At 44.3% G+C, this 21767-nt stretch overlaps 1 protein-coding gene and 1 long non-coding RNA gene across 10 annotated transcripts; one reads left to right on the top strand and one right to left on the bottom strand.

Moving 5' to 3' along the window:
- Positions 1-3909: 3909 nt before the first annotated feature.
- On the bottom strand, positions 3910-16633 carry LOC129631508 (uncharacterized). Of its 9 annotated transcripts, none has more exons than XR_008704053.1 (5): positions 13894-14255; positions 11557-11605; positions 10211-10328; positions 8757-8822; positions 3910-4182 (listed from the first exon to the last, which is right to left on the bottom strand). It is a non-coding gene; the product is annotated as an uncharacterized LOC129631508 (long non-coding RNA). The 9 variants fall into 9 exon arrangements; XR_008704051.1 differs by having other exon boundaries at positions 13762-14255; XR_008704056.1 differs by lacking the exon at positions 11557-11605 and adding an exon at positions 13607-13636 and having other exon boundaries at positions 13894-14253.
- On the top strand, positions 16039-19556 carry IRX5 (iroquois homeobox 5). Its single transcript, XM_055552570.1, has 3 exons — positions 16039-16554; positions 17620-18025; positions 18175-19556. Exons 1-3 carry the CDS (start codon positions 16306-16308, stop codon positions 18969-18971), a joined length of 1452 nt encoding a protein of 483 aa, XP_055408545.1. The 5' UTR covers positions 16039-16305; the 3' UTR covers positions 18972-19556.
- The last annotated feature ends 2211 nt before the right edge of the window (positions 19557-21767 follow it).

The following is a 21767-nucleotide window of genomic DNA, read 5'->3' on the forward strand; positions in this document are numbered from 1 at the left end:
TTTTTTCCTTAAACTGCTACATAAACAGTATTACAAGATGATTCCACAATACTGGGTCATTATGTATATTCGGAACTTTTAAGTCGCCCACCTCATGTAGCACCTTCCTAAGACCCAATTCATCTTGGTCTCCTCACTGGAAATGGTATATAGTTGAGGGTACTGGAATCTATATTATTACATGCAAAGCCCTGAGTGTCTTAATTTGGATGTCTTTTATAATCACTTTGATCAAATCTATGATTTATATAAACTTATAGAACTCTAATAGTCCCTTAGGTGGCTTCCTTTTTCCAGGTTCCTGACATAAAGGGCCCAGTCATATTAGAAAGTTCTGATTTAGCCTCCTAAAATTGGATGTATATTTAGAAAAGACTCTCAGCTCTCCTCCTACCTTGAATGCTTGAAAAAAATGCACAGAAATACTTGTATTTTCTTAGGGTGCCCAAAAGAGTTCCTTAGTAAAGCCATCAGCTCTATGTACCATCTTACAAACATGTTCTTTATGTAACTTTTATCTACATGTGATCATGCAGTTTTAATTTTGGAGCTCTTCTAAAAGAATTTAAAGTTCTTTTATTTTAAGCTTAAAATAAATAAAACATTTCAAAGTATTACAGTCTTACAGGTTATGCATTTAAGACATTAGAAAGGTACAAAATATTTTATCCCTTATCAAACGTAAAGGGAAGAAAATAATATTTTGATTTTCACAAACTGAGCTTCAAAACAAAAACATACTTCCAAGCCCTGGTTTTAGGAGTAAGAGTATCCATTTGTTTTTTCTCTCAAATACACATAATTCAAATATTACTCTTAAAGAAGGCCTGCCACATTTCTGGTGAGTTACTAAAACATAGGAAGCTATTAAGCATACTTTGGGGCAGTCACAAACCATTTTAATGTTGCGGGAAATTCTAGCCAGACCAGACTGCACCCCACTTTCAACGAAATGCACTGCAGCTCATTTCTTTCTCTTCCTGGTATCTTTTTTTCTCCATTTCATGTATATGCTCCATCCCAGTTGAAGCCCACCATTTTCTGTGAGGCCTGTTTCAGCAGCTTCAGCTTTCCTAGTCTCTCTCCTAAATTCTGAAGGTTCTAGATTTCTGGTAACACATAATCATGTTGGTCTCTATCTCAGTTTCTTTCTACTTCTCCCGTCCCCATCCCCTAATCTAAGAATCAAGAGAACCATTCTAAGGGATCAGAGTCTGTGTTGCTCTTTCTTATCATTAGGGTCCCAGTGCCTAGAAGTGCTAGACAGAGGTGCTTCCCTCGCTGCTTCATGATGAGTGACCACCGGTATTTATAGATTCCATGTGTCCACAATATCTTTTGTCCAGGTCATTTTCAAGGGCAAGGGCTATTTTATTGTCTTATGTCATTTATATCACTGTGGTCATGGCTATAATGGGTTAAAGATGAAGTTATATTTAGAAGCACTGCAAGATTGGGGTCTGCTTGGCCTAAGGTGAAGTCTCTAAGGCCTCACTTGAAAAAATTAAAGATTTATAATATTGACTTTTGTTAGAAGGATTATTGTAACCCCTTAATGGCATCCAAAGTTTTCTAAAAAGAAATGGAGCTACATCTTCATTAAGAGCGATAAAGTCAATATATATGGTAGAAAATCAAAATAAAATTATCCTTGAAAATTCTTTCAGTGGGTTTCTCCCAAAATATAGCATAGATGGTTTTGTATATGCCTTATTACATCTCAGTAAGTATACCAGCATAATTTCTACCGGAGTTGGAGACAAAGCCATTCTTCCACTAAGCATTGCATAAAGTAGCTGCATTTTAGGGGCCAGGTACTAGAAAAGATGGCTTTCCCAGGTGGCTTAGTGGTAAAATATCCACCTGCCAGACTCAGAAGACACAGGTTTGATTCCTGGGTCAGGAAGATCCCCTGGAAAAGGAAATGGCAGCTCACTCCAGTATTCTTGCCTGGAAAATCCCATAGACCCAGGAGCCTGGCAGGCTATAGTCCACGGGGTTGCAAAAGAGTTGGACACAACTGAGCATACCTGCACTAGAAAAGATACTGTTTGTTTTTCATTTCCTTCTTTTTCTTCCTACATGCATATAGTTGAATTAGATGGACATGAAATGCAACACAGCTGAACACAAATGATAAAGATAATGAATTTATTCTACAAATAAAATCTGCAGGCTACATGGTAGTGACAAAAGTTAAAGTCTACAAATTGAAAAACTATTACAATATAGCCTTGAATGTCAAGTCTCTATTAACACTTGCCAATTTTCCCCAAGTACCCTGTCAGCTTTGCAGCACTTTCTATAGTGTATGTCTACCTTTATTCCTTTACACAGAAATTGCTTACCCCCCCCAAAAAAAGTCAGTTTTTTCTCAAAAGTATTTCTCTAGAAATAAGAACAAAACCTAGTTTGTGGAAAAATGTTTTTTTTATATCTAGCTACAAGTTATTTAAAATAGTCTGTATGTTTTGAAATCGTAGACAAATCCAGTTAAAGCAAAAATACCACAAAAATGTAGATGTTCTCTTTGTCTCCCCTTCCATACACACAAAATCAATTCTAGTCTTAAAAAGACTCTATGTAATTATCATATGACCCACAATCACACTCCTGGGCATTTATCCCAGGAAAATGAAAACTTATGTTCACATAAAAATCTGTACATGCATGTTTACAGCAGTTTTATTCATAATAGTGAAAAACCAGAAACAACACTGAAGTCTCAACTGGTACAATGGTTAAACAAACTGTGGGGCAACCACACCACGGGATATTACCCAACCATAAAAAGAACAGAATACTGATACATGCGAGTTGAAGCTCCAGAAAATTGTGCTGAGTGAGAAAAGTCAATCCCAAGAGGTTATATACTATATGATTCCATTTATAGAACATCCTTGAAAAGAAAAAACATTACAGGAAAGGAGAACAGCCTAGTGATGCTACAGGAAGAGGAGCAGGAGACAAGCACGTACGACTATAAAAGGACAGAGTGAGGAATCCTTCCGGGGATGGAAGTTCTGTATCTGGGCTGTAATGAGGCCAATGTCCAGGTTGTGATACTTTCCCTACTGAGGGGAAACTTACTAACTAAAGGTACAGAGGACCTCTCCATTATTTAGTAAAACTGCATGTGAAATCTGTAATTATCTCAAAATATAAAGTTTAATTAAAAATAAAAAATATTCTAGCCTAAAAATTTTACTTTGCTGTACGGAGATCTGAGCTTAAGAATTTATCAGAGCATTTTGTGAAAACTATAGAAGTGGATGAAGTACAAACTGGGTCATGCACAGAACAGTCACTCACCACTACTTCTTCGGGTGTCAGCAGCATCTGTGCATCTCTCCAGTCCCCTCACTAAGGGCTACCTCTGGTCACACATACCCCTTAACAGAGTTCACAACACAGAAGCCAGACGCCTGCCTGCCACGGAGGAATCCTTCTGTTTCCCTTCAGCCACCACAAAGGCCGCAACAAGGAATTTCCCAATGCCAAGGCAACCCCTCATTATTCAGTCTGCCCAAATGTAAGAACTCTGTGGAAGACTGGATGTCAACCTTTATATAAACCAAATACTCAAACACGTAACAAATGCTCTGCCAGTTGAGATGATTTTTCCCTCATACCTGAGCTGAGCTAATAGATTTTTTTAAAAGAAAATGTTCCATTCCAGAGGGACTACTATAGAGAATTAAAATTATATATATGGATACCTTTTAAGTCTTTCTTCTTCCATAAATATAATAGGGTCACATCAGAAAGTGATTTTAAACCTATTCTAATGATATCAGATTGCCAGAAGAATTGCTATAATGGAGAAAGTGATTTTTTTTCTCAGGGGGGAACCCTCTTTTTCAGGTATAAACATTCATTCAGTCCAATAAAGTCATTTTAGAAAAAAAGTCAACATATAAAATTGTTTTTATTTTTCTATACTTTGATTAAAACAGCATTCAGTAACACACTATAATGCTAAGCATTTCAAATAAAACTGGTGATCAAGAAGGGCATAACCTCCTTCTGCATGACAACTGTGGATTTTAATTGGAAAAATCCTGTAATCTATAAATAAGAATATCCAAAACATATTTAAACCACTTGAGCACTTGATTTTTCCATGTCCTTTGCATCTAGATTGAACAGACCACAGGAAATTTCAAAGACTGATTGCTGAATCTAAAAGAAAAAACAAAAACATCTATTTAGTTGTCATGATCACTGTCACCACCAGCCCCTAATATCTTCTTATACTTCACCAACCTCACTTAATTTTGCCCAGCTGCTTTATGCTTGGGAGAAAGACAAATCACTAATCAATCACGTACACTAATTAAAAATGCTACCTTTTGGAGGCATTGCAATACCTTAGTAACAGGGGTGAGGATTTCCTCTAACTGCTTACTTTTAAACATTTTTGATAACACATGAGCCAGGAACACTTGCAAACGCTTAATGCTAGAGTCTACATAAAATATCAAATTGCACCCCCACCAAAAAGTGGCGGTACAATTCTGCAACTGGTTGAGGTCACATGGAAAATAGAATTATATGCTAATTTGTTCCTATATTAAGTTATCATAGAAGGTCAGACCAAACAGAGTAAAATGAATTCTGGAAAAAAATTAACTAAGTAGATTGGTATGTACCATATCAAAGTAAACTGTTTATCTTAATAGATACAAATGCAAGAAAGGTTTTTCAAACGGGGGTATTTTCTCCTTTTCAAAAAAAATAAATGTTTTAACCAAACCCAGGCAATGACTTGCATGATTTAAAAACACTTTATCTAAATAGTTTTTCCCTAAAGGAGAACAAGGGCAGGATATTTTTTTTTCAAGGGGAGAAAAGAAATGGAAAAGGGCAGAGTATCCAAAAGAGAATAATTTGCCCAGAAAAAGCTTTATCTATGTACTTATTAAATTTTACTCACATAAATAGTTCTGCACATGTATTATAAAATGAATAGCCAGGTTTAAACTACATGATGGGGTCAGGAGGTGCTTACCATATATATACATTTATTATTTTATTCCAAAATAAACTAAACAACAATACAGATGTTTTCCTTAACACAGATTTGTCTCAAGAAAATATGCTTTTTTTTTTTATTACTGAGGAGAAAGATCTATATTTATTTTTTTCTGGAGGGTATATTCTGTAGATAAGCCTTATCCATAGGTAAGTTCTCATATCTAAGATCTAAGATATGAGATCAACTTAGAAAACTATAAACCAAATTAATGGTTGAAGAATTTGGGCTATCAGTTTCACATATGATAATGGTGCAGGCTTTATATTTCTATTTTCAAAGGTCCTTTATAGAAAAAGGGAAAGAACTTGGAGGAAAGGATAATGGAGAACTAAAATCTTACAGCATTTGAAACCAAGGGACCAGTATTTTATAAAGTATCCAGTTTATTGCAGGACACAACTAGGATGAGTAACAGAAATCATCTGTCTCACACCCTCAGGCAAATTCCTGGGGGAAAAAAAACCAAAAGGATAACTTTTGTTCTAGAGTCTATCCTATTTTCCATTAAAAGATCTGTTTGTATTTTTCATTTTATTGCAACATTTCCAAAGCAGTGCTGCAAAAGAACTAGCACTCACAAAGAGTCATCTGAATTTTCTTTAAATCAAAACTCATTTTTAATTTCTAAAGGGACTTTACCTATTGCTTTCAATAAAATTTCATTACTATTAGTTATCATAAAATATGTTAGGTTTCCATGGAATACCAGTTCAGGCATAAGATCTTCAGGCTTCTCGATGAACTATAAAACAAAGCTATGTACTACTTTACTATCATTCTTGTTTGACGGACCTTATATTTTAGGGTCTTAATCCATTAAAAAGTTGAGAAATACATTTGGAAAGGAGCGGAAAGTCTAACAAAAATGGAAACATGCACTGCTGCCTAAAATATCAGGACTTAAGTAAATTAATCTTCATTCCCAGTGAAAGCAATCTTATGTCCAGGGACTGGGAATTATTCTACCATAAAATACAGCACATTAAATACTACAATAGACCCATTTGAAATGTCTTAACATAATTATTATGTCATCTACAAATGACTGGATATAGACTTACATGTTAATATTCAATACCACAGGTTCTAATGCAAAAGATGCTGAAATGGTAAATATATTAAGTTGGTTAAAGGTAACAGCAAGTAAATCAGTATCTATTCTATGACTAAAAGTAAGACTCCAAATAAGATTTGAAAAAGAATCGATAAAAGCAAGGGCAGAATATTTGGACCCTGGTTATCACAAATAACACTACCATTCTGATGGTTTGCATATAAAACTCCTTATCTCCACTAGCTAGTTGAAAAGAATGAAAAGCTTCTTACAACCAGCTAAAAAGAAAGTCTTTACCATGCTCCTTGAAAAAGCTCATTTTCACATTACTCAGGCTTCATTATGCTAAATCAATATTCGTTTAGTCACTGGGGTTATTGACATATTTTAAAATAAAAGTATACCCTTCAGCTACTGCACTCATTACAGGTAATTTGTCTTGTCAGAGAGCAGGGAATATTATCCTAGTCTTTCAGGGGCTGACAGCCCATGGAAATACCTCCCCATGGTTACAACTGTAAATAATTTTAAGGTAAAATATTGAAAAATCAATGACTGTTTCCTGCAATCTGTCACAAACAAATCAATCATAATCTGTACTGCCAGAGAGTATGATTTGAAGGAGATGGGAGCAGATGTAATTCTTGGCTGGACTCTCTCATTTCAAAATCACTTCACATAATGGTGTCATCATTTAAACACTTAACAGTCAGCGCAACCGCCACTGTAACATCCAGTTGGACAAAACCACAAGGAGGAGGAGGAGAAAATGCCATCACTATTACGTTAACAAACATTTAATTTAAATGGTTGCTGCATTAGGAAATTTCAGCTGAAAACAGTTTTACCTGCCCCCTTTCACAGTTTTAAATTAATCAAGGCTGATTTTCTGTGTACTAATGTTTAATAAATTAGTCCATGGCTAAAGCATGTATTCCTTTTACTTTAAAAGTCCATTATAGAGAACAAAATTTGGAATTAATAAATAAAACATCTGGATTTTAGAATAATCCATAATTCTATCTGTATCTCAAAGACAAAAAAATAGTGTCATAGATGTCAAGATTATACTTTTAAAGTAGGTTTAAAGGTCTCAGTTGCCCAGATATTAAATTTTATATTTTCCTTCTATTAATAAATATTACATTTCAACTTTGTAATACTGAAGCACAATTTAGAATGACGAGCAAGACTTAGTCAATTCAAAAATACCCTTGTATTCCATACACAATCTATACCATAGATTGATATTTTAAAAGCTGGAGTAATATCCCAAGTAATATGAAGTGTAAAAGTTGGTCAAGGTCATAATATTGAATTGTTCTGCAAATGTAAACTGCCTTTCAAGTAACCACTTTTAGATAATTTTTTTCCAGGCCACATGTTAACAGCTCTTCAGCTGCTTCCAACCTCTACCTAGGCCAGAATAATATAATCTGAGATTGGTATGCTTCTTCTTCCTATTGTATTAACCAAAAATGTCATTTGATTTAAAGATTACAGAGTCTTCTTGAAGCTTTTTGTTTTTAACTCTATACTAGCTCTTTAATAGAAGAAACTGGTTTTAGCTACTACTACTGTTGCTTACCCATTTCCCAATTATATAATTAGACATCATAAAGCCCTTCATTATTCCATTAACATACTTCTATAGCTATAGTTTGGGGAGTAGATATTTTTGATGACTAGAAAAGTATATCATTTTTCTTAAAAAGGAAAAAAAATTACATAAACACCATAACACAATTTAAGCCTTTATTAACATTCTTCGAAATAGAATGATTGAATGATAGACTGATATTTTATAAAAGGATTTGACTCTGTTTTTAATTTAACTTGCATAGTCAAGGCAGTAGCATAGCCTGAAAAGATGGAAGCTTTTCTTTTTGATACAGATTTTCTCATTTTTTATTTTTGTTGTTCAAGAATCTTAGATTCACTCTTGGACACCAACATTAGGTTTTTGAAACTGAAAAAGCATGCAGAGAAATGCTCAAAGATCTCATCCAGAATAAAACAGAGTCCTCCATTCCATGTGAATCCCTGCAACAGCTGCAAAGAGAGCAGCAAGCCAACCTAGTGAGAGGAAAGGGAAAGTATTACCCACAGCCCAGGATTACACAAAAAATGGAAAGGGACCTAAAGCTGACAACTAGGGAAGGAACCCGTGTGGCGCAGCTCCCGGCCTCCCGTGCGCTACAGCAGCCCCGGCTGGGCCTGGAGAGCTCCTTGGCAGAGCTCTGCAACCAGTTGTCAACCAGCAAGTCTCCCACTCTGAGCTGGGTGGTGGCTGACAGTAAACTGCCCTGCAGACAGCGTGTTCCCCTAGAGAAGGCAGCAAAGCCAGGGAGGTAAATGAGGACAGCTAAGCAACTGCTCAATGTGTGCCCATCAACCACACACTAAAATGACACCTACTGGGATGGGGTAGGCCACCATCACAGATCTAATTCTCAGAAAGAAGCTATTTTAAGGGTGCTGAGTAGGCCTAGCTGAGATTTCTCAGCCCTCCCAACACAGCAGCTCAAAAACTCAGCAGAGAAAAATCAGATTGTTTCCATACCCCAAATTTAAAGAAATTGCTGCCTCCTAGATAAAGTTCTTATATGTAATAAAGGCGCAGGATTACAGAGAAAAGTATTCTCTTAAAAGAGATAATATTACCTCCCTATCTTCAGAATCTCCTCCTTCCAAAAGCCAGTACAGTGGCTCCATTATGGACTGTAGATTCTTAAAGAGAAAAACAGCAAGAGTTAGCTTCATCTTTCCTACCACTTCCTTCCTTCATTGAATTACAATTTAATTACCTATACTTGAATTGATTTTATTCCTGAATGATATATTTCTCAAAAAGCATACCCTAACCATTTCCACCAGAGAACATTTAGTATAACCTTCTCAGTTAATCAACTATAATCTATTATTGTTGGAAAGGACATGCTTTCTTCATCTTTTCAAGAGTAGGGAACTCCCTTCCACACACCTATTTTATATAAAATGAGAATTCGTTTTAATATATTTGAATACCATTAATATATAAATATGAATCTTAATAAATTTTGTCGAATAACAGATATAAAATCCAACCAATTTGACTGTATGTTTAGATTTTCCTATATTCATTCTAAGGAAGGAAAAAAAAAATCTAATCCTCCGTCTTTTAAATTCAACAAGTTTATAAGTGGTTAAAAAAACAAAACCAAAAACTAAGCTTAAAGACAAACAAAGAGGAATCAGATTGTTCACTGTATAACATCTTCTTTGTATCTGTGTGTTTCCTAAGTCACTGTAATACTTCAGTTCTTGGTCATACATGAAGACCTATAAGGCTCAGTCAGATATAGAAGAACACAAAGGTGCTATTTAAAAACAATTAGATATTACTTCATTTAATATTGAGAGTCACTTTAATGCCTTTGAAAGTATTCACAAAGAAGCACTGCTTCTATAGCAGACTGTACTCGAGTTGCCTTCTGTAGAATTAGCTTTTTTTTTTTTTTGGTCCTCCAACCATCTTTTTTTTTAAGAAAATATTCTCTATCACTGAATCCTGTACTTTGCTCTTCCCACTAGACAACACAAATATTCTGCACAATTTTTTTTTCTTATGGCTTTTCTCACCTGCTTGTGTTCACCAGCCCCTATTCTGATGAGAAGGGACAAGTTTTGTGCACACCTGTATGCCCTTTGTCATTAAGAGAGTTTAGTACCTATGACTAGAGCTGATACTCCCCTTATATTTATTCTAAAAAGAATTGGGGTAATGAAAATAATAAAAAGCTGTAATTTGATATAAATATTTCCTTCAAATAATAATTCTCTCTTTATAACACATCATAACCTTAGTCTTGATTTTTATGAAAAGCACTGAGGTCATAAATTTCACTATCCAAAGATACCATTAAAAAAGAAATCATTCAGTATATTTCCATGAAGCAAAATGTTCCTACTTATTAATACATTGGTAAAATGGTAATAAAGGCCTCAAGTGACGTTCTTTCCATTCTGAACTGAGACCGTCCCTATTACCAATATAAATACTTTGGTAAAACAAACACTGGTGCTATTTTGGGTTTACTCCCAAATATACAAGCACAACTGTGCAGACACTCACTTACAGATGAGCGTGGGGATGCTCAAGGACAGATTTCAGGCAACACTTGGAGGAACCCCACAGTTCAGAAGTGAACTTAGCTGAAAACATCCAAACGTATATGGAAGCATCATACTCATAACCTGCACAGGAAATAAAAATTATCCTGTTTAAGGAAATATAGAAGTCTGGTTAAATACTTCTGAGATATTAGATATGAATATCTAATCTAATTTTCCCCAAGGTATCACCTTATATTACCGCAAATAAACAAGTAAAGACTGTATCAAGGTGTGGAATATCATTAACCTGAGAAAAGGTTGGAAAAATGGATTACATAAAAGATAACTGTAGGAGAAAATTATATTCCCTTCTCCTGAACAAATATTAAGTGCATCCTCACTAATAAAGATTTAAACTTTAACTACATTTGTATATACTGGTTTTCAATTTTGAAGCATCTAAGTTAATTTACCACTCTAAATTGGTACTTAGGTATACTCCAGCTATAAAAATACTACAGATTTGTGAAGAAGTTAAGTCATGAGTACCACACTCCAGAGTAGTGCTATGAAAGCAAACCAGAGTCATTATTGAACAAAAATAATAATAATCCCAAGGTTTTACATCTTTTCAGAGTTGTATCAGCTGCTATTCTATTAAGGACAATTATTCTCTATAAAAACAGCTAACATTTATACCAAAAAGATGTTAAAACTACAGGACTCAACACCATGTAGACACTGAAGGGAAATATGTAAAGATATTGAGGTACTACCACACAAAACAGGCTCTGCTATCTCAGAGTTATTCCAAAATACGATACTGTTTTCATAATCTATTTTAAAAATCATGTTTAATTCACTCAGGATCACATGATCTCATTTATTTGCACATTATCAACTGAAAAACACTGAAAATTTCCCCAAGATTTCTATACTGTAAAAATACATAATTATATATTAATACATTAATAATTACTTGGTATTATTTATTAAACCAGATGACAGGTAATTAGCTCATATTCCGATTTCATTTCTTTTAACATATCATACTTGAAAATAATAGATGGATAATAATACTGGGATGCTGATGCTGGCTGCCAGAAAAAAATTTTTTGATGGGGGATCTGGAAGATAACTAAAGCAATTATCTCAAAAGTAATGCTCTTGTTTTCCTTTCAGCAAACAAGTCTAAATAAATCATTCTTTGATTTTAGTTTCCCATATAATGACAGGCAGCTAATTATCCCTGGAGTCACAAACAAGCTGTGACTCTCTACCTGGCCTCTCCGATCAAAACGCCTATGGCCTCCTCCACTTTCATTTCCTTTTTCTACAATGAGTTTTAATATTAAAGAAAAACACTCACACATCTTACACACACACTGATGGACAGCCAGCTTCCAGGAAATCATGAGCTACAAAGAGAGGGGGGAAATCTTAATGCAATACTTATGTTGAAGGGTATTAGGTGCTGGATAAGCCAAGGGGTAATATAATCAACAGCATCCGTCTTGCTATTGTTTTGGCATTCAGAGATTTGAAGTAAAGGACAGTAATATTATTTTAGTGGTCATCCAGGTTATGATTCAGATCCTTAAACTAATAAGAGTCTAAATGCACTATCTTCTCTTGCTCATCAATTCAAATTTACAGAAACACATTTTGGAAGAAATAAAACAGTTTTCTTCTGTGTCTGGAAGTAAAACAAGGCTTTCCATAAACAATGTAGCTAAGTACTTGAGAAGAAAAAAGAATATGTTTTAGATCATGAAAACATCCTAAGAGACTTTTCAAAAAAAAAAAGTGAAGGGACATAAATTTCCTATATATTTACTTTTTCATTACATTCCTGTTTCTGCACATTAAGCATGTCTTCCTCTACATATTTTTTTCTGAATACTAATAAACGTTTGCTTAATAACATACTAGGCTATTCATGCTTTCCTTTCTAAATCAGAAACCATTATTCCACAAAGATGGAGCACAAAGAAAGCCGATAGAGGCATTGCCAAAAAAGCCACAAGTAGTATCAATACATGCCAGAACACTTAACATTAACTATCATTTCTCTCAAACTTCTGCTGCCAAAGTGCTCACAAAATCTGGAACTCAAAGACAGATTTCTAGTGCAATTAAATTCTCCAGAAGCAAAACTGTACAAAAATATGCCGCCCTTCTTATGTCACCATTTTATAGACAACATTTTCTCAGGATCTTAATTAAGATAACGATGCACACCTGTGTCAACATTCTCTGGCAAGACAGCCTTATCAATCATAATCCTTTAAGTACACTCCAAAACAGCAAAGCGATATGACAAAAGCAATCTGTTGCCTTTCCTAGCCTGTGTTGTGTCTCTCCCACAAGAATGATGAGATCTTTAAAATACAGCAGATCTACTTTTATAAGTCTTTAAAGTTTTTACTGTAAACAGTTATTACACTAAATAAACAGGAATAACCTCTTTTGCACTTGATTTAAACAATGACAACTGTACAGCCAAAACTCTAGGAGCAAGCTCCACACCATGTCTTAGCAATACAATTGTGTCTGTTATTTTAAAGCTCTAAATTTTAAGAGTAATGCGTAACAGGATCCGTGCAGACATGACAAACCAATAAACCCTTAGGAAGTTTTAAAATTAGAATGTTTTAAAGTCTTTCATTAAGATCAAGGCATGCCTAGCCCTAACCTGAGTGCAAATGTTCAGAAAGATACAAATGCACTAGTAAGCGGAAAAGAAAAAGAATCGTCTTGGTAACCTGGAACCAGAGGGAGTTAGTTCCTGCCTGCCGGGGGAGAAAGCTTCAGTGACAGGAGATGCGTTAAAGTACTGCTAAAAGTAAGCAGGCTCCCAAACTGGAAAGCTGATCAATAAAGGGGGGAAAGGAGGGAGAGGAGAGAAAGGAACGCATCCAAGGCTAAAAGTTAAAACCTCGGGTTTACCAGCAAAAACGGAAGGCTTTCACATGAAAACGGAGAAAACCCGCCAGATGCTATCTGAATCCCGCCTGCCTGCTAATAATCAGGTCTTCCCTCTCGCATATTAACACGAGTCTATTTCAGACGCCGGGCGGCGGTGGCCAGCGGAGCAGCAGAGCCATCAATGTGCAAATAAAGCAGAAAATAGAGACATCCTTAAGAAATGAGTCTCAAATTTGACGCAGAGCGGAGGTGACAACCACAGCAACAGAACCATAAATTCTAAATGCTTCAATATCTTTCAGGATTCTCTCCAAGTCCTTGACACCAAAAAGAAGACAGTATTAGAAAACCGGGGGGTGCGGGGGCGGGAAGGAGTTGTAAGTATGGTGTGTGTGTGTTTTGGGGGGGGGGGAGAGGGGGTTGCCCAGAGTGGCAGGATGATGTAATGAGGATGTCTGTGTTGACAGATTCAGATTCTCGGTGGCACAAACCTCCAGGGCTCCATTTCCGAGATCAGCATCCTGGACCAGAGCCGAGAGGGTGAAGTCGCCGCTCGTGGATGGAGGGGACCACGCCCACGCCCGCCCGCTGGGGGGACCGTCACACCACGAGAATCCCGCCCAACGTTCACGCAGCCCATGCCTACCAAGAGCCCGGAGGGGCGCAGGGCACCACCGCGTCCATCCCGTCCACGGGCGGACGTGGACGCGGCTCGAGATGCAGGAAGCCCGGCCGAGACGCGGAGGGTACGCGGTGGCAGAGTGGACGCGGGGCTCACCTCTCCTCCGCAGCGCGGGAGCGTGAGCCGCGGACGCTCCCTCGTGGCTGGCGCGAGCCCCCGGCGGGCGGCGCGCGCGGGCCGCTACCGACCGTTAGCGCGAGGGGCTGCGGCGGCGGCGGCGGCGACGGGCGGAGCCGGGGGCGGGCGCTGGGGAGCTGAAGGGCCGCAAGAGCGCGAGCGACGCGAGCAGGGCGGGGACGCTCCTGGGCACTCCCCGAGATCACCCCGGCCCAGCCCGAGCCCCGGAGGACACTGCCCCCTTGGCTGCCTGAGAGGCCGCCAGCGGTCGGCTCCGCGCGCTCGGGGCTGCTCGGCCTCGCCTCAGTCGCGGCCAGTTCGCTGCCACCTCAGCTGGGCTATGCCCGCCACCGCCGCCGCCGGCTTCCCGTCTCCATGACAATAGGGCGCCGACGCCCCGCCCCGCCCCGCCCCCTCGGCGCCTAGACTCGGAGGGAAGGAGGCTCACGTCGCCGAGGGGCGGAGCCTATAGAGGCCAGCGTCCAATTAGAGGTGAAGGCAGGGAGGGATGGGGCCGGGCGATTTCAGAAGTTGTAGGAGAATATCCGCCTGAGGGGCGGAGCCTGGGAGAACTGATGGGGGGGAGGAGTCTGCGCGCGTGCGTGAAGTCGCGCTGCAGAGAGTGTGGGTCTGGAGAGCAGGCTTGTGTGCCAGACCCGGCTGGAACTTAGGAAATAAAAGTATCTCGACTGTCAGAGTCATTGAGGGAAACTTTGTGTCTAGGTATACTTCGGCTTCCGTGTGACTGCATTATAAAAGCCACAAAGTCCCTGATCGACTGGAGTGCCCAACACTGTGCCAGACCCTGTCCTGGTTCACCAGCGCCCCTGTCTGTCCCAGAGTTCGAGTGCTTCTGTGGCTTGCGGTGGCGCTGGGTGTAGAGACAGGCAAAAGGTCTGTTTTGTATTCTGTGTGGCCTTCGTGGGCAAGGGCTCGGCCTGTGACTCAGTTGTGTTTGCCTTGCCAGAGCCTCGCTGCACAAACAGTGATTGGGTTGGTTACTCCTCCGCGGACTGTTAGCGGTGGAGCGTGGGCGGGTGCGAACGAGAGTGCATGCGAACTGGAAGAGGACCCGCACTCTCCACCACCTTCACCACCGGCCTGGAGGGGCGAGCTGCCGGTGATGCAAAGCCCCAAGAAAGGGACAGGGAGCCATTGTGGGAGAGGGTGTAATGGGGTCCAGGGAGCTACTCCAGTGTAGCTGCTTCTCCGTCTGGCAGCTCTTGTCCACAACCTCTCTAGAGAAAGGCTCCCCCCGTAGTACTGGGTCCCCAGTGTCTCCTCCCTCGCCGTTTGGCGGGGAGTTGGTGGAAGGGAGGCTGAGCCGGAGACGTGCAGATGTCCAAGGCCTGTCTCTCGCCCACCTGCTGCTGCTGGTGGAGAAGGACAATCACCCCGGACTCCCAGCGCCCTGAACGCTGGCATCCATCCGGTTCTCCCTTCATTCAGGGGCCTTCATTCCTGGACTCCAGCGCTCTTGTGGGTCCTTTAACTAGGGGGAAAAGCCAGGGGAGGGTGGACGGCGATCCGCTTTGGAGCCCAGCCTCCTCGAGAACAAGAAATCCGCTAACTCCGCGATTTACTGTGGCGTAGAAAAAGCAGAGCGTTCGCTGGAGCGCGGTCCGCTGCCTCGTTCCCTTTGTGCGTCGGAACGGCAGACCGGCCACCAGGGCCCGCTTGTGTCGGAACCGCCGCTCCGCCTCCCCTACTTAGCAGGGGAGGAAAGTTGGAAGAGATCGTCGCGCCTGGGATGTGATTGTCATCCTGGGGCCGGCGCTCGAGAGTCTGAGTGAGAGAGAAGGAGAGACCGATGAGGGGAGGGAGGGGGGGAATAAGAGGAAGGGGGAGAGGAGGGCCGCGGAGGAGAGGCGGGCGCTAGGGAGGGGCGAGGGGAGCGCCAGCGAGCGGGAGAGGGAGCCGGGGAGGAAGAGGGAGAGGACGAGGAGCGCCTGGCGGCCGGGTTGGCTGCGGCCGCCCAGAGGCTCCTGCCAGTCCTCCCACCGACTACACCCCGGGAAGGAGGAGCTTCAGGCGCGCACAAGGCGTCAGAATCCTCAATTTCCAACTTAGCATCTTGGCAGGACCTTTGCGAAGCCAAAAGCGGAGCCCCCCAGTGCAAAGAGCGCGGGGGAAAAAGAGAAAGCAACAAGGGAGGGGGGGAAAACCCTGCCGGGGCGAGCGAGGCGCGCAGAGGAGCGGGCTCATCGGTCGCAGCCGGAGGCGCGCGGGAAGCCAGCGAGGAGGCGCCGCGGGCCGGAGCCCGGGAGCCGGGGCCCGAGGAGCGGCGGCCCGAGGCAGCCGGAGACCAGGTGCCCGCCCGCTCGCCCTCTCAGGGCGCCGCCCGGCTCGTTGGCGGCCGCGGCGCGGAGCGCCCCATGCCCGTGTGTGGCCATGTCCTACCCGCAGGGCTACTTGTACCAGCCGTCCGCCTCGCTGGCGCTCTACTCTTGCCCGGCGTACAGCACCAGCGTCATCTCGGGGCCCCGCACGGATGAGCTCGGCCGCTCGTCGTCGGGCTCCGCGTTCTCGCCCTACGCCGGCTCCACCGCCTTCACGGCGCCCTCGCCGGGCTACAACTCTCACCTCCAGTACGGCGCCGATCCCGCGGCGGCAGCCGCCGCCGCCTTCTCTTCGTACGTGGTAAGTGAGAGGGAGCCTGGGCGGGCAAGGGCAGCTGGGGCCGCGCGTGGCGGGCGGGGGCTGCGGGGGACACGGGCCTCGGCTTCACCGCGGACCGTCCGGCCGAGCCTCGCGGCCCCTGCGAACTTGGGCGATTGTCTCTCTCGGCTTCGCCCGGGTCTCGGGCTCAGGAGTTGCGCGGAAAGGAGAGCCGCGTCTTGCTCAGATCGCTAACTTGGCGGAAGGGGTTTTTTGGAGGAGAGGTCGCTTCAAAGAGCAACATTTGGTTCAAACGTGAGCTCTAGGCCGTCCCGCACATTTTACTCTATTTCATTTTAGGGGGTTTGGCCATTTTGCGAAAAGTAGTTCAAAAGAAATAGATCCGAAATCTGAACAGAAGCGTGCTTGGTCTGTGTAAATGTGTTTGGCCTCGCCTTTAATTAGTCCTCCAAAATGTTGCAAATCCGTAATCCTATCTTCGCAATCCGATTTGGAGGTATTAAATTTCTGAAAAGTCGGGCGAGCTGCGGTGCATCCGGGATTTTTCGGCCGGGTGCACTTTCTGGAAAAGCGCCGTGGCTTCGGTTTGGGGTAACACTTTTGGAGGGGTGGGAGTTCAGGGACAAGGCTTGGCTCTTCGTTTGCCTTTCTCTGTGGGGGAAAAAAATTCCTTGACTTCCTTTGCTCACTACCCTTGTTTCTACTGCGCAGCCACTCGGGCGCAGAGAGCAGAGTCGCCGCCGCTGCCCGGGCCTCTCTCTGGGTAGAGGGGCCTGGCCTCGGTGGCCGAATCTGCTCACGCAGGGGAGGACGTGCCCAGCCAGAGGGGGGCCTACCAGGTGCCTGGGAAGCCAGGACTGCTCCAAGAGCCTCCAAGGACTCAGGGATTGGCGGCCTCCGCTTCCTTCTAAGGAGGAAGAGGGGTTGCCCCAGGGTCTGAGCCCTTCAGCCCTACCCCAGGGGAAGCCTGAGTGCGGGCCTCGCTGCCCGAAGACCCCTGGGCGCAGGGCAAGTGTGCTTCGGTCGCCCAGGTGGCAACTGGGGACCACGGGCCACTCTCACGTTCTCTCTGCCCGTTCCCTGCAGGGCTCTCCCTACGACCATACACCGGGCATGGCAGGTTCCTTGGGGTACCACCCGTACGCGGCGCCCCTGGGCTCGTACCCGTACGGGGACCCCGCGTACCGGAAGAACGCCACGCGAGACGCCACAGCTACGCTCAAGGCCTGGCTCAACGAGCACCGCAAGAACCCCTACCCCACCAAGGGCGAGAAGATCATGCTGGCCATCATCACCAAGATGACCCTCACCCAGGTGTCCACCTGGTTCGCCAACGCGCGCCGGCGCCTCAAGAAGGAGAACAAGATGACGTGGACGCCGCGGAACCGTAGCGAGGACGAGGAGGAGGAAGAGAACATTGATCTGGAGAAGAACGACGAGGATGAGCCCCAGAAGCCCGAAGACAAGGGCGACCCCGAGGGCCCCGAAGCAGGTTGGTGGACGCGGGAAAGGGTGTATGGAGCCAAAGAGGGGCCTGGAGAGGGGGCGCCCAAGGCCTGGAGGTTGGGGACAGGGCTTTTTGCCTTTGCGGGTGGGGACCTGTGGCCTCCGCGTCTCTGACCGCCTGGGTTTCACCCGCAGGAGGAGCAGAGCAAAAGGCGGTTTCGGGCTGCGAACGGCTGCAGGGGCCGCCCACCCCTGCCGGCAAGGAGACCGAGGGCAGCCTCAGCGACTCGGATTTTAAGGAGCCGCCATCCGAAGGCCGACTCGACGCGCTGCCCGGGCCCCCCCGCGCCGGCGGGCTCTCCCCGGCCGGGCCCGCGGCAGCGCGGCTGGCTGAGGACCCAGCCCCTCATTACCCCTCCGGCGCGCCGGCTCCGGGCCCGCACCCAGCCGCGGGAGAGCTGCCCCCCGGTCCCGGAGGGCCCTCGGTCATACACTCGCCGCCACCGCCGCCGCCGCAGGCGGTGCTCGCCAAGCCCAAACTGTGGTCTCTGGCGGAGATCGCCACATCCTCGGACAAGGTCAAGGACGGGGGCGGCGGGAGCGAGGGCTCTCCGTGCCCACCGTGCCCCGGGCCCATAGCCGGGCAAGCCCTAGGAGGCAGCCGCGCGTCGCCAGCCCCGGCGCCATCGCGCTCGCCCTCGGCGCAGTGTCCCTTCCCAGGCGGGACGGTGCTGTCCCGGCCTCTCTACTACACGGCGCCCTTCTATCCTGGCTACACGAACTATGGCTCCTTCGGACACCTTCACGGCCACCCGGGGCCCGGGCCAGGCCCCACCACGGGTCCGGGCTCGCATTTCAATGGATTAAACCAGACCGTGTTGAATCGAGCGGACGCTTTGGCTAAAGACCCGAAAATGTTGCGGAGCCAGTCCCAGCTAGACCTGTGCAAAGACTCTCCCTATGAATTGAAGAAAGGTATGTCCGACATTTAACGCGGGCTGCGTCGGTCCCGGACCTTCCTAATTTATTAAAAAAAAGAAAACATGGCCTTGGCAGTTATTTTTCCATCAACATGAGAGAAAAGCAAAACTACCCCTCCTACTAAAAAGTTTATAGTACATGGAGATGGATGATATAAAAATGTAAACATCTCCACACACCCACAGAAATGTCTTAACCAACTGAAAAGAAAAATTTTAAAAAGGATTTGTATTAAATCTTATTCTGTATATTTAATGTAGCATTTTTGTATTTAAATTGATAATTCAATATCTTTGAAGTAAATTATGAAATTAAGACACCTGTACAGGCATTTAATGTTTTTTTGTAATATAAATATATACATTTGTGTTTCCCCCAAAACTGTTTCATAGTTTAAAAATACAAGTTTAATTTAATTTTTTTACACCTATTGATTTTTTTTCTGGGTATGAGCTAAAGTATTATTACAGAAAGGAAACAGGTTATATACTCTTAGATTTGAAAAGTAAAAGAAACTGCAGCCGCCTTTGTAAAATGCAAAATATTTAATTAAAAGAGATTTTAACATAATCAGAGCCACTCATTACTTGTTAGAAGCCTCAATAAACTGTCCATCGCCCTGGACAAAAGATGCAACCTGCAAGTTTTTTTCGAAGTGGGGAATGAAAGGTTCCACCGAACCCAGTTTGCCAGCGGGAAACCGTAATTAGGCTTCGAGCTCCAGGGAACCTGGCCCTGCCCGGAATGCAAATCTGGATCACTGATGCGGGCTGCTGTGGGGGGTGATTGGACCCTGGAGGAGGGACGAGAGAGACCCAGGAGTGTGCCCAGAAGGGAGAAGAGATGGCAAAGCCAGTTAGAGACACGCACCACCCGAGCTCCAACGCTTAACCTAATTACTTCCAATCAGTGTCGTGTTTTATGCAAAGCAATCAGCTGGTGAACTTTGCTAATGAGTTCGATTTTATGCCGGATTTACCCCTTATTACTATTTCAAAGGTGCTCTGGGCTAATGCGGGCGGGAAGCAGTTGGGGGATGCCAAGGAGAAGGCTTTCCTAAATCACTGTTGTCTCTACCCCTTCAAAATTGGGCATTGATCTCTTCGCTGGATTTGATTAAATTAGTAATTGTTCCATCCGCGACCGTGCGGGTGATAGGCGGCCGGGTAGATTCCCCGCGCAGCCGCGGGGCTGGGGCCGCGGGACCAGCGAGGGGACGGTTCCCCCCTTTCACAGGTAGGTGTCACACTTGTCCTGAATTACAAGCCTGCACTTTGCAGAGTCGGAGATTGGAGAGAGAGGGAGCGGAAGTGGGGGAGGGAGCACCACAAGCGCTTGGGGGAAGCAAGGGGAGCCCCGGATGGACCAGTCGAGTCCCCCGCCCCACCCCACGGACCCCCTTTTTGGACAAGAGGCATTCAGCAGTTAAAGGACGTTTGCCTAGGTAATGAGGCCGTTGTGGACTTGATCAGGCTTGTCGTCACCTTAGCACGTCTCCCATCGCGGATTCAAGAGTCTCGAGTAGCTGCAAAAGTATTTCTGAGGTTTTATTTTCTCCATTTAATCCTGCACGTTTCATCTCAAAACGAAGTCAGGTCGGGTCTCAGTCCCAAACGAGGAAGAGAAACCGCCCTGCGCCCGAGGCCCGCTAGCACTGTCGGTACTCCAGTCTCCATTTTGCTCTGGAGATGGAGAACCGCGGACGTGTGGAATTTCGTGGGAAATTTTCACTGGTCGGGGAAGGGGAAGCTTTGGAGCAAAAACATACGCCAGCGAGGGAAATTAATTTGCTCTATTAAACCCAAGCCTGAGTGTAGAGAGAATGTGTTTGCACATAACACCGGTTTAATTAGGCTAAATCAAAATGCACATATTTGCATTTCTACTCAAGACTACTTTAACCCTACTTGGTTTTTTAAATACCGCCCAAACTTTCACCGGAGTTTTTACTTTTGCTACTTTTTCTTTTTCCTTTAAACCTGCAACGGGGCTCCTTTAGCTTATTCGAATTTAAACAAGTTTGAAACCAGCATTGTCCAGATGTTTTGGCGAACAGCAGTCGACTTCAGAGTTTAAATGAGTGAGAAAATTCACGCAGGGAAAATGGTTTCAAACTTGGAAGTGTGAATGATTAAATATGCATGAGACGATCGTATTTTACTTTGTCCCTTTAATTATAAATGATTTTTTTAAACAATTGAATTCCAGAGATGACTTGCCCTACCCCCCGCGCTCCAATCCCCTCCACCCACAACCGCCCCCCGCACACACAGCCCGGTTCACAATCAGTTTTTCCCCCCTGTTGAATATGCAACCCCAGGAATCACCTTCTCTTCTAAAAAAGTCAGAAGAATAGGCCAGTCCCCTTCTCTTGAGAGAGAGTTTAAGGACGACATCGACTCTGCGGGATTTGGAAGCACTGGCCCTAAACCCTGCCCAACGATTTTAAAAAGAAAATTACAGGCCTCCTTGTGTTCCCGGGAATATGCAAATGGCGAGGCGCGGGCCTCCCGGGTCTGATTGCCGAGGCTCGGGGCCGAATGCCCGCGGGGGCTGCCTGGGAACGGGAGCCGTGCACCGGGAAGCCCGCGGCATTTCTCCCCAACGAGGGGCTGCGGGAAGCGCCTCCAGCTGGGCAACGAAACCGCCAGAGGTTGGAAGGCTGATGCCCAAATTCGCTGTCCCCTGCCCGCATCTCTCCTACCCTTGGCCTCTAGAGTTTTCTTTGCGTACTTCGCCCTAAGTACAAGCCCCAAATTAAGTTTAGGGTTTTCTCCTTTGCAGAGTTGGGGTTCGCTGACCAGTGT

Source organism: Bubalus kerabau, chromosome 17 (assembly GCF_029407905.1).
Source record: "Bubalus kerabau isolate K-KA32 ecotype Philippines breed swamp buffalo chromosome 17, PCC_UOA_SB_1v2, whole genome shotgun sequence".
NCBI classification, from domain to species: domain Eukaryota; kingdom Metazoa; phylum Chordata; class Mammalia; order Artiodactyla; family Bovidae; genus Bubalus; species Bubalus kerabau.

What these genes read in the sequence shown, in the direction of transcription:
- IRX5 (XM_055552570.1), top strand. Translation starts at nt 16,306, where the DNA reads ATGTCCTACCCGCAGGGCTACTTGTACCAGCCGTCCGCCTCGCTGGCG. An exon ending in CCGCCTTCTCTTCGTACGTG is followed by an intron (nt 16,555 to 17,619) that starts GTAAGTGAGAGG and finishes CGTTCCCTGCAG; the next exon opens with GGCTCTCCCTACGACCATAC. An exon ending in CCCCGAGGGCCCCGAAGCAG is followed by an intron (nt 18,026 to 18,174) that starts GTTGGTGGACGC and finishes TTTCACCCGCAG; the next exon opens with GAGGAGCAGAGCAAAAGGCG.